The sequence below is a fragment of the Acomys minous genome (assembly GCF_964271855.1).
Source record: "Acomys minous genome assembly, chromosome: 9".
NCBI classification, from domain to species: Eukaryota; Metazoa; Chordata; class Mammalia; order Rodentia; family Muridae; genus Acomys; species Acomys minous.
In genome coordinates, this window is record NC_140490.1 from 89,097,578 (window position 1) to 89,113,814 (window position 16,237).

Genomic DNA, 16,237 nt, shown 5'->3' on the forward strand with positions numbered 1-16,237 from the left:
AGTTATCGAACTAAGTTACAGTTTGTATAAATAAACTCACATGTGTATACACGTAGTGTAGTAATGCCAAACCTACTGTTGCTGTATTCACACAGAGAACAGTAAAGTGACAGCTACCATTTTTAAAAAGAAGGAAAGAAAAGAGAGAGTTCTGACAGCAGACCCCTTACTATGGCTTGTCTGAGGGGCTTTCAGGTTTCACTTGGCTTGCTGGCTGGAGTGAGCCTGTGAGCTAGCGCGGGGCTGGCATCTCAGTGCCATGGTCCATGGGCCCCATTCTGTCTCTGCGCTAGGAGTTAAGTGAGCACCTGTCACAGCTGTTCACCGCAGAGGAAGGTGAGCATCCTTCATCACTAGCAGCAGAGCAACAGCGGTGAATGTAGGGCTCTGTTGCTTCTCAGACTACTGGACTAGTAGGCTCAACTGCCTGAGGGTGTGAGCAGGAGCCTGAAGTTAAGTCGGCACACATTTGCATTCAATAAATTTGATAGATATGTGATTTGAATCCATGTGTCTGATAATTGTTTCTTTCCTAGTAGGTTTAGAGTTGTGGTTTTGTTTGTTTGTTTGTTTTTTTTAACACTGGACTCACTCAGGCTTAGGAGAGCACTGCTTAGATCATGTCTCAGCTGTCAGACTGAGATAGGGGCTGGGTGAGTGATGGCTCTGGCTATGGTCAGGAAGGCTACCTGTGGCTGACAGGGTGAATGAAACTGGCAGTTCTTTTTAACCACTGGTCTCCTCTAATAGAAGACAAGCCTCTTTGGTAGGTGCCTTTGGTCTGGGCCAGTGTTTTAATAAATTAGATCAAGTTTTAAAAATTTTGTATGTGTGTATATATTTGTGGTGCATGTGTGTGTGTGTGGTGTGTTTGTTGTATGTGTTTGTGTGTGTGGTAAGTGTGTGTGTGGTGTGTGTTTGTTGTATATGTGTTGTGCAATGTGTGGGGTGTATCCATACATATGTGGGGTGTCCCTGGAGAGCAGAAGAAGGTGTTGGATCCCCAGGAGCTGGCTGAGAACCACTAACGTGGGTGCTGGGCATCAACCTCCAGTCCTGGGCAAGAGCAGCAGGTGCTCTTAGCTGCTGGCCTGTCTCTCCAGCCCTGGTGAATTGCTCTTCAAAGCGACAACCATAGTTAAAACTTGTTCACTTCCCTTCAGAAAAGCAGGCTGTTCCAGTCATGTCTGCAGCTTCTCTTTGCTGTTTTGGGGTTTTGCTTCTTTTTGTTTGTTTGTTTGTTTGAGATAAGGTCTTACTGGACAACCCTGGCTGGCCTGGAACAAAGTTATGTGCCACCACACCCAGCTCTGAAGCTGTCATTCACCAAACTTGAGGGGCGTAGAAATACTGAACCCCAAACATATCTGAAAACTATGGACCCTAAAATCCTGTTTTGGATGTGGAAACAGTATATCGTCAAGCTGAGGCCCAGATGAGAGATAAGGGGAGTAAAAGTATTTAAACGAGATGCAAAGTTCTTAGGTGGGAGAGGTGATGGCTCAGCAGGTCACGATGCTCGCCCCCAAGCCTGAAGACCCGAGTTCAGGCCTCTGAGCCCATGTGGCAAAAGGAGAGAACCGCCTCTCAAAAGCTGTCTTTAACTTTGGTGTGCTCGCATACGTAAACCAAATAAATGTAAAAGAAAATGTGATAGATGGATAGATAGACAGACAGATAGATAGATAGACAGACAGACAGATAGATAAATAATAGATGATAGATAGATGGGTTTGAGATAGATGACAGACAGACAGACATTAAGCTGAGCAAGTTTCCATCCCTGTTGGGAAGCCATGGGAGCAGTAGGCATCCATGGTGTGCGCTCGTGACAGCAGGGGGAGGAGGCAGGCAGGGTTCTTCTGTTCCTTAGACACACACAAGTGTCACACGCCGGGTCAGGCGCTCCCGTGCATTGCCTCATTTAGTTTTCTGAATTAAAGGTTATTAGACTGTATGGTGAAGAGTCTAAGACTCAGAGAAGTTGTGCAGACTACCTCTGGCCACACAGCCGGTGAGGGGCAGAACAGGAAAAGCACGGTACTCTGCTCTGGACACACTGGTCTCCACAATGGTAGCCCCTGCTGAGGGTTTGCCTTTCTGAGACTTTTCCTGTCCAGACAGAACAAGCCTGGCTCCTGAGCCTGGTAATTTGGTCGCTGTTGGAGGTGGGTCCCCCTTTGCCCCTGACGGTCAACAGAGTGTCTAACTCCATTCCTTTCCACGCTCTCTCCCTTCCTAGCAGAGGGCCCTTGTGCGCCCAGTGGCCTGGCACTCAGTAGTCTGAACAGTGAAGGAGTGATGAGGGCTTTCTTGTCCCCACAGTAGACTGCTAGCCCCGTAGGATGCCATTTCCTGATGCCTAGTACAGGACTGGGTGCAGGTCTCCTCCACCCGGAAGCCGCCATCCCAGCTGGACCCTTGGCATCACAGACCCATGCTCCTCCTCATCCCTGAGCCGAGGCCTGGCACTTCTGTCTCCTCTGCCTTCCTCACCACCCGCTGCCATTCACCTCAAGAGTCCGGGCAGTTCTGTGGCTCACCTCGGGTATGTTTTGGTATCTCAGTCAGGTTCTCACGTGGTCTCCTGACCAGCCCGTCCCCTGTCCCCTCCCATGCTGTCTTCCACTCTACCACAGGGGACTCTGCCTCCACATACTCATCCGCTCACCCCACTGCCTGCTGCCCATGGATCCCCGCCAGCCTGCCAGCCACCTTCCCCTCTTGTACTTCTATCTCAGGCTCCCACTGTGGGTTTTGAGGACTGGGGTGAATGCGCCTCTCAATCTCCTGACCTCACCCCATGTCTGCACCCCATGGAATAGACCTCCAAGCACGCGCCTGTCTGTGACTGATCCCAGGTGGATTTCCTCCACCTCACCAGTTGTAGCTCTCATGGGTGGTGCTGTCCACAGAGGCTGTTGGTGGTTTCAGGTGGCGCCCCAGGCAGTAGCCTCTCTGGCACGGTAAGATAGGTGTTCTCTTGCCAGAAGCCCCTTGTCTCTGCCTTAGCAACAGGACAAAAGGTTCTTTAATGGAGGAGCTGTCTGCAAACCCTTTGTCAGCTTGTCTTTTTTTTTTTTTTTTTTTTTTTTAATATGCTGGGGATCAAATCAGAATCCCCCTGCAGCTAACCATGCTCTCTGCCTCTGTTGCTGAGCTGCACCCTTAGCCCCAGCTTATCTTTTAAGGATTCCTGGGAAGTAGCGAAGTGTAGAGAGTGGCCCCAGAACTGTTGCAGGACCACGTCAGGTGTGCAGCTCAGAGGTGGAGCCTTGCCTAACATTTGAGGCCCTGGGTTCAAGTCCACCACAGAAGACATGTACCCCCACCCCCCATGGTGTTACTCCATCACAGAAGCGCGTGCACCCCCAACCCCCATGGTGTTACTCTCAGAACTCCACTAGGATCTAAATGCGGGGCCACCTTTCTTGCTGTCTTGCTCCTAGGAATGTGTGAGCTTTGTGTTCCTAACAAGAGGCCCTCTTAAAACTGCCACTTGCATACTGGCCCGAGCTCCCATTTTCACAGGTTTTGTCTGTTCCCGGAGTGTAAATTCACTAGCTGATGCCGGCAAGGGGCTTGATGAAGCCATCATGTAGTCAGGATTGAGGATGAGTGAGACTGGGCTGAGAGCCCCCTTCTGTGCTCAGTTCTGGGCGGGGGCAGGCCCTTTGTGAGTGCTTGCTTCCCAGAGAGCCCCTTTGGGGGGGGGGCAGGAGCTCAGCTACCTGATATACCAAACAGATGGGGAGACCTGGCCAAGGCCACTTGTCCCCAGTCACTGTGGCAGGCAGCTGCTGTGCTCTGTGCACTGTGTCCTACCTCCGTGAGGTCCTGTGGAGTAGTGTCATTGGCACCTGAGTGTCATTCATTCAGCATGAGCTCACTGAGTGTCACACAGAAACTCCCTAGAAAGTTTTCAGATCTCTTCTGAGCACTTCACAGAAGCATGGGTAAACTGAGGCCCTTGCTTGGTTTGAGTGTAGAGGAGGTTGTCGTGTGTGTTGACTGCTTCAGGAAGGATTCAGTATGGAGGAGCATTACTATAGAATGAAGAAGAGGCACTACTATAGAATGCAGAAGGAGCACTACTATACAATGAAGGAGCACTACTATTGAATGAAGAAGGAGCACTACTATAGAATGAAGGAGCACTACTATTGAATGAAGAAGGAGCACTACTATAGGATGAAGAAGGAACACTACTATAGAATGAAGGAGCACTACTACAGGATGAAGAAGGAACACTACTCTAGAATGAAGAAGGAGCACTACTCTAGAATGAAAAAGGAACACCACTATAGAATGAAGGAGCACTACTATAGAATGAAGAAGGAGCACTACTATAGAATGAAGAAGGAGCACTACTATAGGATGAAGGAGCCAGGGGTCATGGGAGGTGGAACCAGCAAGACTAGAAGTTTGTTTTCCTTAGCTATGTAGCAAGATTGAGGTCAGCCTGAGCTTCAGTGAGATGCTGAAGAAGAGATTGTAGAAAACAGTGTGGAGTTTAGAATTAGGCCAGACTCATGTCTCTGCCACACCACCAACTAGCTGAGTGGTACTGGGCAGGCAGCTGAGCCTCATTTATACCTGTCCTACAGAGGGGCTGTGGTGCTGACTGAGCAGCTAAGAGAGAGCACAGCTGCGCTTCCAGAGGACCCACGTTTGGTTCTCAGCAGCCACATTGGGTGGCTTCAAACAACTTGTAACTCCAGCTGTGAGGGATCTGAAGCCCTCTTCCAGCCACCATGAGCATCTGCAAACATCTGTAAATACACACACACACACACTTCCACATCTGCAGACATCAGAAAATATGCACACGCACACACATCTGCAGACATCAGCCTATATGCACACACACTTTCAAATAAATGAAAGAAATATATATATTATCTTAAAACTGCATTATATGGCGCTGAAGAGATGGCTCAGCGGTTAAAAGCACTAACTGCTCTTCCAGAGGTCCTGAGTTCAATTCCCAGCAACCACATGGTGGCTCACAACCATCCACAATAAGATCTGCTACCCTCTTCTGGCATGCAGGTGTACATACAGGCAGAATACTGTATACATAATAAATAAATAAATATTTTTTAAAAACTGCATTATGGGGGTATCAAGTTTAAACAAGGTAGCACATATAGTATAGTTTCTGGTATGAAATAAGCACCTGTCAGAATTTGCTACTATTTAATGATTTTTGAGTCAGCCAGTCCCAACCCACAGGGGCCAGCCTGAGACAAGCTCATCTTACTTAAAGCAAGGGACTTTTTGCATAACCCATGAGTGAGACCCCCTCTTCAGAGCATCAGTGCTTTGGCTGGTGGGTTGGCCACTTCTTCCAGCCTCTGTATTTTACTGCCTTTTGTGATGTGTCCCTGTACAGCTAGGCGGTTACTTTTGCTCACCTTGGGTTGCAGGCATTGTTTTAAACTTGGAGGCCAGATGGACCTTTTGACCTGTTCATACACTTGTTCATCAAACCTGTTGAGCAGCTGCTGTGTGCTCAGAACTGTTGCCTGCCCCACCCAAACAAACAATACCATCCTGTTTGTCTACCTGCTTCCTTGGCCCTGTGACTGCCACTTGTGGTCAGTTCCAAAGTAAGGCAAAGTAAGGCAGTCGAAGTCAGGGCCTTTGCATGTGACTTTATTCCGGGGAAGAGGGAGAGGGCCATGTTTCCTTGTCAGGAGGTAGCCAGGGAACTGTGTAGCCCGATGTCTGTCGAGAAGGTCCCAGAAAATGGGTTTTGACTATTTGATAAGCCAGGCAGAGGACACTCATGCCTGTAAAAAAAGGTCCTGTAACCATGGTCCGGTTATAAAAGGTCCTTTAAAAAAGGTCCCCTTGAGTGCAGGACTTGTCCTTGAAGGAATAGCAGCCCCAGAGAAAGAATGAGTGGAAGCCAAGGCCACAGAAGTTGCCTGGTGCCCTGTTGCTGCAGGGCCTCTGTGCTCCGGCACCGTCTTGGGATAACCCTGAACTGAGGAGCAGCTTGAACACAGCGTTAGAACAAGACATGTTAGCTTCTCAGTCTGCTGCTATATTGGTCGTGGGAGGATGGAGGGTCAGCTGTCATAGCCAGAGGCCAGGATGACAGGATCAGGGACAGGACGGACACTGAGCCGGCAGGAGAGCCTCGAAGGCACTCCGGCTCCTCAGGCAGGGCTCTCCTCTGCTCTTCTGGAACGTGGAGCTAGCTATGCTGCTGTCACAGCCATCACTGGTGCCAGGTCCCAGGGCCACACCCTTCCCATGAGCCCTCCAGTAAGAGCCAAAGCTGGGCCCTGAGTCTGCACATGGCTGTCACCCCTGTGCTCCGCAGCCATGTTGTGGTTGCCATCCGCAGGCAGCTCCTGAGATGTTCCTTGCTGAGGCTGCTCTGAGGTGGCTGTTTCAGTGCCGATGCATACCGGCGACACTGACCCGCTGTGCTCTGATCTACTCCCCACAGAATGAGATGTGCCTGGCCACTCGGCAGCTCTCGAGGCAGCTCCTGGCGTATGAAGAACAGGTAACTTGACAGTGCTGTGCAGTGCTCGGGACCCAATGAGGCCCTTTAGAGGCATCTCCACAGGCGCCCGGCAGCCTTCCCTTCCGTCTCTTCTTTCCTTCTTCCCCAGTGGGTTTCCCTTTTATCTTTTCCTCCTGATAAACTGTAACAGGGATCATCCCAAAGCCTCCGTGAGGGTCCTTCAAGCTAATCAACTACCCACGAGGGCTCCTGGTCTCCAGGAAGGCCAAGCCACTCAGGACCAGCCGTTGGGACAGAACCCGGACATATCATCCGGTTCAGACAGAATGATGTGGCCAGGGCGGGGTGTTGGTACCCTCCCAGGCAGACAGCCTCTGATGTGCCCCTGGGAGAGGAAAGGAAGTGGGGCCCAGCATCAGGTTTGTGGCTGAGTTTCCAGAGCGAATTCTGTGTCCATTTAACACCTGGCTTTTTAATTCTCTCTGTCCTAGAATTTTGCTCTGGGCAAAGGCGACGAAGAAGTAATTTCTACACTACATTATTTTTCCAAAGTGGTGGATGAGGTAAGACATGGAAGTTTTTCTTTATGAACTTTCTTTCGTCCCTGGTTTGGCCCTCTGCATTTTAGACTACCTCCTCAGAGGTTCAGTCCGTAACAGAGGTGGTATCAGCGCTGTATTTGGGATTTGGAGGGAAAATAGACCACAAGGACTTCTGAGTGTTCGGCTTCCTGGTTTCTCGGGCTACCTTGGTATGTTTCCACAGCTAGATTGCTTCAGACTATAGGAGTTCATTCTCCTGAGGTTTTGGAAGACTAGCTCAGGTTATCTGCAAGGTCACATCCTGTGGGGCCTAGGCTGACCCTTCCTTCCCTTGTGGCAGTTCCCGGTGGGCCTTCCCTTGTGGCAGTATCCATTCATCAGCTCTCCCTATGACTTAATGGGCCCTCCTTGCATGTATCTTTTCTTATAAAGATAATTGTCACTGAACTCAGGGCTCACCTGGAAATTCAGGGTGCTTTCCCTTTAAGATGTCTGTTAACATTTGCAGAGACCCAATTTCCACATGCTCTCATTTTCTGTGTTCTGGGTGGCTGTGTCCTTTGATGGGGGCCCAGTTCAATCCATTACAGAAGATATCCTATGCCTTTTATTGTATTTGTGGGAAACCATAGTTATAAGAAATTACATAAATCTTAGTTGTAAAAATCATAATTGGGCTGGGGATGTGGCTCAGTGGTCCAATATCTGCCTAGCCTGTGCAAGGCCCTGGGTTTGGCTTCAGCACTGTTTAACATCAGAGCCTCAGAGCTCTCATAGTGCTGGTGCCAAGACCCTTTGCAACACTGGGGAGTATAGGAAACTCGGGCTTTCAAGGAGTTAGCAGTGCGGTTGTCATCAGAAACAAGATGGCAAGAGCAGGAAAGAACATGCAGTGGCCAGGCACTGAGCCACGGTAGTGACATGCAGACAGAGCTGCTCCAGTTGTACTCACTGACCGCAGCGCCATTCACTCAGCAGTGCCAGACCACCTACTCTGTGGTGGGCTTTGTGGAAGGCAGCAGAGACCGAATAGTAAGTAGGTCGTCCAGTTCTGAGCTCTTCACTGTGTCCCAGTCAACAGTGGGGGAAAGACAACCAAACTGTTTCCTCTGGCTGGGTTTGCAACACCTGCAGAAAGCCTAGGGTGCTCCAGCTATGGGCCCAGTCCTACAAAAATGCCCTTTCTTCGGGTCCCAGGTGTAAGTCCCAGGCTTCTGGTACTGGACTGACTGGCTAAAATCGGGACTTAGTCATTTGCAGGAATGGCTCACAACTTGGGGATTCACTGTGGTTCCCAGTGATAGCACAGAGGACAGACACAGTGAGCTGCCAAATGGGTCAAGGTATGAGAAGAGAAGAGCTGTTGAGGTAGTTCCCTCTCTCTGGCACCAGAACCAGGTGAACTGTAGAGGCGAGCCAGCTGACCCCGGAAGGAGAGCAGCTGAGCACGCAGGAGGGATGGATGTGGCCCGGTTAGCAGAATGTCTTGGGATGAGACCATTCTTGTGAGTCACTCAGAAGTTTCCTCTTGAGTTCCTTCCCTATCCTCACGGAGGGCCAGGCACCATTTCCTGTCAGAGCATCTTGAAGCACACGGGAGGTAGGCCCTGCTCTTCGCACTCTCCTCAGCGAAGTCACTGTGGTTAGTAGTCATCAGCCTCTGCATCTCATGCCGCCCACCCGGGAGGAGGATGACGTAAACCCCGTCCTTAGCAAGAAAGTGATCAGGCAGGAAGTCTGTCCCCCTGACGTGCGTGATCACTTTCCTGCTTGCTTACTGTGGCAGAGCCCAGAGCCACAGGCATGGTAGGAGCACTTGTTCCTGTTCAGTTAGCTGCTGCTGAAAAACATTAGATTTCTTACTGTAGTCAGTCCAGGGAAAGCACAGCCCCTCCCACCCCAGTGGCGTTGACTGGTATGGCTGTCTACCAGAAGAAAGTTGTCACACTTCATCTGGACCGAGATAAGGAGACATTAATGCCTGTACCTGGCAGAGGGTTGGCCCCAGAGGGCAAACCCCGCAGGAGATGTGCATGCCTGGGGTAATGGCACATACACGGCTGTTGCTGTTGAAGGCAGCCTTGCTGAGTGCTGACTCCAAAATCGATCCTGAGTTGCTGGCCCCTAGCCACCCACACTAGCGACAGTCCCTTCCACTGGTCAGCGCTGGTGCCTAGTCTATAGAGCATGTGGTTTGGGCGGCACTGTGACATACCGAGCACACTGCTGTGCTGTGGGGAAGAGTTGATTTTTCTCCTAGGCATGAGTATACCCCAGCTGGGCCATTCATTGCCATTTGGATTTAGATGTTTGCTGTGGGTAAAAATGGGGGTCGTAAGTAACCCCTACGTCACAGGCTGAGTGAAAACTCACGGTGTACAGCATGGAAAGCCGGCACTTACATGGTAGTCCTGATGGCACTGCCCTCCGTGGATCTACTGGCCAACCCCAACCAGTTCCCAGCAGGCTAGTTGTGCTGCCATGGCTACAGCCCTCGTGAGTGAGGTTGCTGGCAGGCCTGGTGAGGTGGCCAGCCATAGTGCTGCCAGCAACCTGCGTTCAGTGCCAGCCAGTGCATTGTGTGGTCTCTAGAGGGGTGTGGCCTGGCTCGAGAACACCGACAGCAGAGAGGACCGTGAGCCGGAGATGCCCTGAGCACGCTTCACTGTTGCCGCGGTCAGGCCCTGCCTTTGGTCATTAGACCTCTAGGCCCGTCTCAGCCCATGTCTTATGAGGGGGTGTATTTGAGGACAGCGGCTGAGCCACCTAGGCACACAGGAGTGTCTGGTGATGCCCTGCTGAAGTGAAAGCATATCGGTACTAGCGTGTGTAATTTTCTTAACTAAGTCCTTTTGTTTCAGCTCAATGGTCTCCACACAGAGCTGGCCAAGCAGCTGGCAGACACTATGGTTCTCCCGGTTATACAGTTTCGGGAAAAGGATCTCACAGGTAAAGTAGCAGAGCAGTTCCCTCCGGAATGTTCCCTGGCTAGTGATTCTCACTGCCCATTCCTTTCAGCACATGGCTATTGAGAATGCTTTTTTAAGTCTCGTTCTACAAACCTTGCTTGGTTCTGCACGTTCCCGGCTCCCCTAAGGGAGGGCACAGGCAAAGAGACACGCACGGAGGCAGATCACTGTAATGTCATGCAGCGAGGCTGCAGAAGGGATAGCCAAGGACCGGAGAAGCACTCCAGAGACCTGTCGGCTTGTTGGGCCTAGGTGCTCAGGGCAGGTTCCCAGGTGCAGGTGGTCTGCGCTGGAGTTTGAACTGTAACACTGGCTAAGTGGACAGTTGACGCCAGGGCAGAGGCAGCGGTTCTTGGAAAACATGAATCCTTTGGACTATGAAGTGCACACTTAGAAAGGGAAGGATGGTGGGTGCTAGGCCTTCTCTGTGGAGGTGCTGATGTGAGCACCCAGGACTCTTAGGGTCTGGCTGTGAACACACGCCTGTGAAGCTCATGCTGAGGGGTGAGTGAGGGGATCTGACTGTACCCACTCTTCGGTGGCCTTTTTTGTGAATTTTAGTTCTTAACCTGAAGAAGAACCTTACAATAATTTTAGATGTATTTGAAATCAAAAGTCATCCAAATGAATATTAATTAGAGGCATTTTTCTGGAGAAAGATTGGCAATAGAACACTGAATCAGAATGTCCTAATGCTCATGTCCTTCATTGCGTTTATTACTTAGAGAGTAAAGAATTGTACATGACTATTGGAACAATAAAGATGATTAGCATGGCCCCTGCACAAAGACACGAAAATCTCTGAAACATTTCATATTAGAAAAGAGAAAAAGAAGCCAGGCATGGTGACACACTCCTTTAATCCTAGCACTCAGGGAAGCAGAGACAAGTAGATCTGTGTGACTTCAAGGCAGACCTGGCCTACAAAGTGAGTCTAGGACAGCCAAGGCTACATAGAGAATTCCTGTTTCAAAAAAAGCAAAAAACAAAAATGAAAAAGAAACATACTGTGTTTTCCGACAACCCTCAACTTTAATTTTTCTAGTTAAAATATAGTATTTGGGATATACTCGTTGTATAAGACTACCCCTCTTCCAATGCATGCCGTGTGTAGCCGACTTGGGCTGCAAACTGTATTTTAACGGAAAAAGTTAAAATAGGGGTTGTCTTATATGCCAGAAAATACAGTATAAACAAACAAACAGAACTGTATATGAGAAGACTGACCCCCCAAAATACAACTTTAATTTTAAAAAATATATAATATACATATAATATATATTATATACATACATATATATATCCACTCCCTTGGGGCTGGAGAGATGGCTCAGTAGGTTAAGAACACTGGATGCTTTTGCAGAGGACCTGCGTTAGTTCCCAGCACCCAATGGTGGCCTACATTACTGTCTATAACTCTGGTTCAGGAGCTCCAAGACTGTCTTCTGGCCTTCATGGGCACCAGGCATGCAGATGCTACACAGACATACATGTGGGCAAAACACCTGTATTCATAAAAAATAATAACCTTAATTTAAAATACATGTAAGCTTACATTCTTTTCTAGGTGAAGAAGCTATAGTAGTAAATGTAAGGACAAATATTAAAAATGGAATCGCTCTCCCTTGCTTTGTCTCACCTGAGGTTGGGACAGTGATGAACTGCTATAAGCTCTGTCCAGTGCTACCTTGACAGCCATAACACTTCATAATTTAAAAATACAAAGAGATAAACTGGTTGATGGTGCTCGAGAGATGAAGGCAGGAGGGTCAGGGGTTCAAGGTCATCTTTGGCTACAGACTACATGTGAGGCCAACCTAGGCTACATGAGACCATGCCTCAAAAAATGTAAAAGAAAGCCTGGCAGTGGTGGCGCACGCCTTTAATCCCACCACTAGGAAGGCAGAGGCAGGCTGAGCTTCATGAGTTTGAGGCTAGCCTGGTCTACAAAGAGAGTTCTAGGACAACCAGGGCTACACAGAGAAACCGTCTCCAAAAACAAGCAAACAAAATCTAAAGGGAAAAAAGAGGAAATAACTTAGCTGCTAGGCTGCAGGTCTGTCTCCTGCCTGTCTGGGGCGGGAAGGGGCTGCCTAGACTGAGCGTGCCCAGAAGCCCTTGCGCTGGTGGCCCTCCTTACCAACATCTGCAGGCTAGTATCTGAGTCTAGCATCTGCTTAGAATGGCCATTCTTTAGCAAATTACTAGTAAACACAGAAGTTTCTTATCTGTGAACATCTAATCATATCTACCTTTTCTCATGACACAAAAACATAAACTTAAAAGTATTTGGCCTTAGCCAAACGTGAATCTGGGAGTCTGCTGAAACAGTGCCTAGACATACATTTTACTGCCTTTTAACATATAAATTATCATGTTTCATATACATGGGTGCTATGCCTGATTGTATATTTGTGTGCCTGCTGTCTCCAGAGGCCAGAAAACGGCATCCTGAGGCCCTGGAACTGGAGTTAGAGGTGCTGTGAACCACTGTACAGGTGCTAGAACCAAACCGTGGCTCTCTAAAAGGGCAGCAAGTGCTCTTAGCCACTGAGTGGTCTCTCCAATCCCTTAAATGCTTAGCCTAAGCTGGCCTCGAACTTGTGATCTTCCCACCTCCACCTCTTTATGATGTCATACCACTGTTCACAACTGGCTTTACTGCCTTTCATTCCTTTGTTCCCCAGTGTAGCCGAGGAGAGCATGAGGTGCTGACAAGCTGTTAAAAGACCACAGCTGTAGCCGGAAGTAGAGGTAGAGAGGAAAGAATGCCAGGAGCGGAAGGCGGAGCAGCCCTGCCCCGGGGAAGAGTAGGCGGTTCACATACAAGCCGAGGAAGAAGGCGCATAGAGGTCATGAAGTGTTCTGTCATGTTAGGAAGGTGTGACCCGTCACTCCTCCAGGGTCTGCCTCTGTGTTCTTCAGGGTTTCCTCTTGGGCCATCATCATTCTCCAGTGACCTCTCTGTCATTTTGGTTTTGGGATTGTTAAGCCATCTTGGTGCGCGATGATGTGTGCAGTGCCTCGCTGTGGGTCACGGCTACTGGAGTTGGCTTGTGGCTGTGCAGTGTAGCAGTTCGTGTCATTTTAAACTAGCGCAAGCAGCGTGTCCACTGGTGACTAATAATTGAGATTTCTACAGTGGTGGCAACAGGAGACTCTGTGCTGCATGGCCTAAGACACTTGAGGGCACCAGCTTGTAGGCCAGGTTTCCAGGCCAGGTACCTGACCATGTCCTGTCTACCATCCCAGGAATCCATATCCGTTACAGACCACAGAGTATGACGCGCCACTGCAGCCAGCAGGCCAGGGCCTGTAGGAGCTGAGGACTGAGGGCCTGTGGGCAGAGCACGCACCCTGCTTCTCTCAGGAAGCCAGAGCTCTGGCTTCGCATGGTTCTTGCATCTTCGTTGCTCTAACTCTTAACGTGTTTTCCTTCCCCCGTTCAGAGGTCAGCACGCTGAAGGACCTCTTCGGACTTGCCAGCAATGGTAGGCATCTTTCCAGCCCAGGTCCATGGGCTTTGGCTGTGCATGAGCTTAGCGGGGGCAGGGTAGACAATCAGTGTCCTTGCCCTCTGACCCTCCTGGATGCTCCCATGTCTTTTATTTTTAGAGCATGACCTGTCAATGGCAAAATACAGCAGGCTCCCCAAGAAAAAGGAGAATGAGAGGGTGAGTGTTCCTCGGCGTCTTCATCAACTTCAGCTCCTTTTGTCACTCCTGTAAACATGTGGCGTCGATGCTGTGGCATGGAGCGCTTCTTCTTTCTTGTGTCTGGACCTTCAAATTTTTCTGCCCCTCCTGGGTGGACCTCCTCACAGTTCTAAGCACCGGTTTGGAGCCACTGCCAACTCTACTCCTGTGCTGACTGGCTTCTGTGCTGCGCTGTCAGCTGTCCGACTCCCGCAGTCAGGAGCTCCTTGCCTGGCTGCTGGCTGGTGTGTCAGCCCCACTTTCTAGGCATTTTGCTACCTCAGGCAGCTGAATCTTCAAGCAAACACTTCTCACCTCTGCTACACAATTTCCCTGAGCTAAATTATTTCCTGGGAGTCCAGTGTGGTAGCGCACGCTTGTAGTCCCAGCACTTGGGAGGCAGAGGCAGGTGGAGTTTGAGGCCAGCCTGGTCTACAAAGTGAGTCCAAGACAGCCAAGGCTACACAGGGAAGCCCTGTCTCGAAAAACCACACAAACAAAAATGATTTTCTGGGACTGACTATAGACTTTTGCATGAAACAAATGTGTGTGTCTTTGGTACTTCCTGCTGTATCATTTTCCCAAAGAACAGCACTGAGCACTGCCACTAGGAGGATACTGGCTTTTCCTCACACAGTCTTGGGGACTGAGGTGCTGTCTCTTTGGTGATTTTGCTGGGATTCCTTTTTAAGCCATCATAAAAACATTTACGAGGAACAACCAGATGTGTGGGAAAGCTTGTGCTCTTGCAGGATTCTCAGACCCTGTGCGCAACTTGAAGTTTCCCCTTTCCCCTTCCCCAGGTGAAGGCTGAAGTTGGGAAGGAGGTAGCAGCTGCCCGCCGGAAACAGCACCTGTCGTCCCTTCAGTACTACTGTGCGCTGAACGCACTGCAGTACCGCAAGCGGATGGCCATGATGGAACCCTTGATAGGCTTTGCCCGAGGACAGGTAGGCTGCCCCTCCCCAAAGCGTCGTCATGGAAACAGAGGCACACTTTCCTGGGAAAGGTCCTGGGGCTCAGCTCCGATGAGTGCTTCCAGCCAGGCTGTGAGGCCACATGCTCAGGAAGCTATAGCCCGATCCTAAGCCTCTTTCAGGAAAGAGCCTGCCTGCCTGTCCCTCACCTAAGAACACCAGCTCCGGTTCTGCAGCTTTCTGCCCAGGCTACATGGCTGGTGTAGAGCCCGGCGTGCACACACACTGCTTTCAGAGCCTGTGCCGCAGGCTCATCCTGACCCGAGCTGGATGACTAGCTGGGCGGCGGGTGTGCGCGCTCCTTTCCTGCTCGGCACTGCCAGGCTCACCCTGGCTGTGGATCCTGCAGTTACTGCCAGCGTTGTCTCCCGGGGGCACGGCAAAGTGTGCCTGTGCTTTCTGCAGTCTGTGCAGGATTCAATCAGCTTCCTCCCCCTCGTTAGCGATCTACCGAATGTTTGTCTTAAGAGATTCTCCAGTTTAAGGATGTTGACCCACCGGCCACATGTGCGTGATGGAGCACAGACAGTGGCAGGGGCCAGCATGAGCTGTGTGCTCTGTGTCTCTCAGGCCCTGTGTTGTACAAGAGGCATGTGGCCAGAAAGTTAGGCCATTTTTTTGTTTGTTTGTTTTGTGTTTTTCGGGACAGGGGTTTTCTGTGTGGCCTTGGCTGTCCTGGACTCGCTTTATAGACCAGGCTGGCTTGGAACTCACAGAGATCCACCTGCCTCTGCCTCCTGAGTGCTGGGATTAAAGGCGTGTGCTACCACGCCCAGCAATTTTAGGCCATTTGATAATCTGTGAACTGAAAATGACATGAGGAGACAAAGTGTTTCTAAGATAGTTATCAATTTAAAACACACACGGGCATCTCTGACTTTTTGTTTTGTTTTAGTTTGGTTTGGTTTGGTTTTTCAAGACAGAGTTTCTCTGTGTAATAGCTCTGGCTGTCCTGGAACTCCCTCAAACTCATGGAGATCCACCAGCCTCTGCCTCCCAAGTGCTTGGATTAAAGGCATGCACCACCACTGCCTGGCCTCATCTCTGACTTTTGCACGCATTTAAAAATTACATATACTTCAAAAAGAAATATCTCATTAGCTTCACTCAGGGAAAGAGGGAGTCTGGGCATCCTTAAGCAGCAACCACAGCTGTATGTCACCCTAATACCGTTGCTACCTGTTGGCTGGGGGGTGGAGGTCCCTGAAGTCAGCTTACCACCTGCAAGGTGCTATCTGAATAGGACAACCTAGCCTCTCTATTGTCTGAATAAAGATGGGCAATCCAAAAATAAGCACTGTCCTGCTGGGGGCTTCAGCCCTCGACAAAGCACCCAGCTTCCTCCAAATGACTCTGTCCCTCTGTCCTTGTGCCGGGCATTACAGCTTGGACCCGACAGCTGGCCTGGCGTTGTCAGACAACCCTGCTCTTTACTCTCCGTAGTTAGGTCCTGCGAGCCCTCACTGGCCTGGAAGCCCTTGCACTGGGGCAGTAATCCCTGCTCACTCACAGCCCCGGAACATGGAGAGGGAGGGTCTGTGTGTTGTCTAGGGGGGAAGCTGCAGCCCCT

The 16,237-nt window shown here is 50.1% G+C and overlaps 1 protein-coding gene across 5 annotated transcripts in view; it reads left to right on the forward strand.

Annotated features, from left to right (window-relative positions):
* APPL2 (adaptor protein, phosphotyrosine interacting with PH domain and leucine zipper 2) overlaps positions 1-16,237 on the forward strand; it is a 59,314-nt gene that overhangs the window by 24,770 nt on the left and 18,307 nt on the right. For 3 of the 5 annotated variants that reach the window (XM_084796291.1, XM_084796290.1, XM_084796289.1), the window contains exons 3-9: positions 2,384-2,548; positions 6,464-6,523; positions 6,976-7,047; positions 9,888-9,975; positions 13,445-13,486; positions 13,611-13,669; positions 14,494-14,640. In XM_084796291.1, coding sequence (XP_084652417.1) covers positions 2,384-2,548; positions 6,464-6,523; positions 6,976-7,047; positions 9,888-9,975; positions 13,445-13,486; positions 13,611-13,669; positions 14,494-14,640 — 633 coding nt within the window. The remainder of the gene's footprint in view (positions 1-2,383; positions 2,549-6,463; positions 6,524-6,975; positions 7,048-9,887; positions 9,976-13,444; positions 13,487-13,610; positions 13,670-14,493; positions 14,641-16,237) is intronic. The other 2 variants (XM_084796293.1, XM_084796292.1) reach the window with 1 other exon arrangement.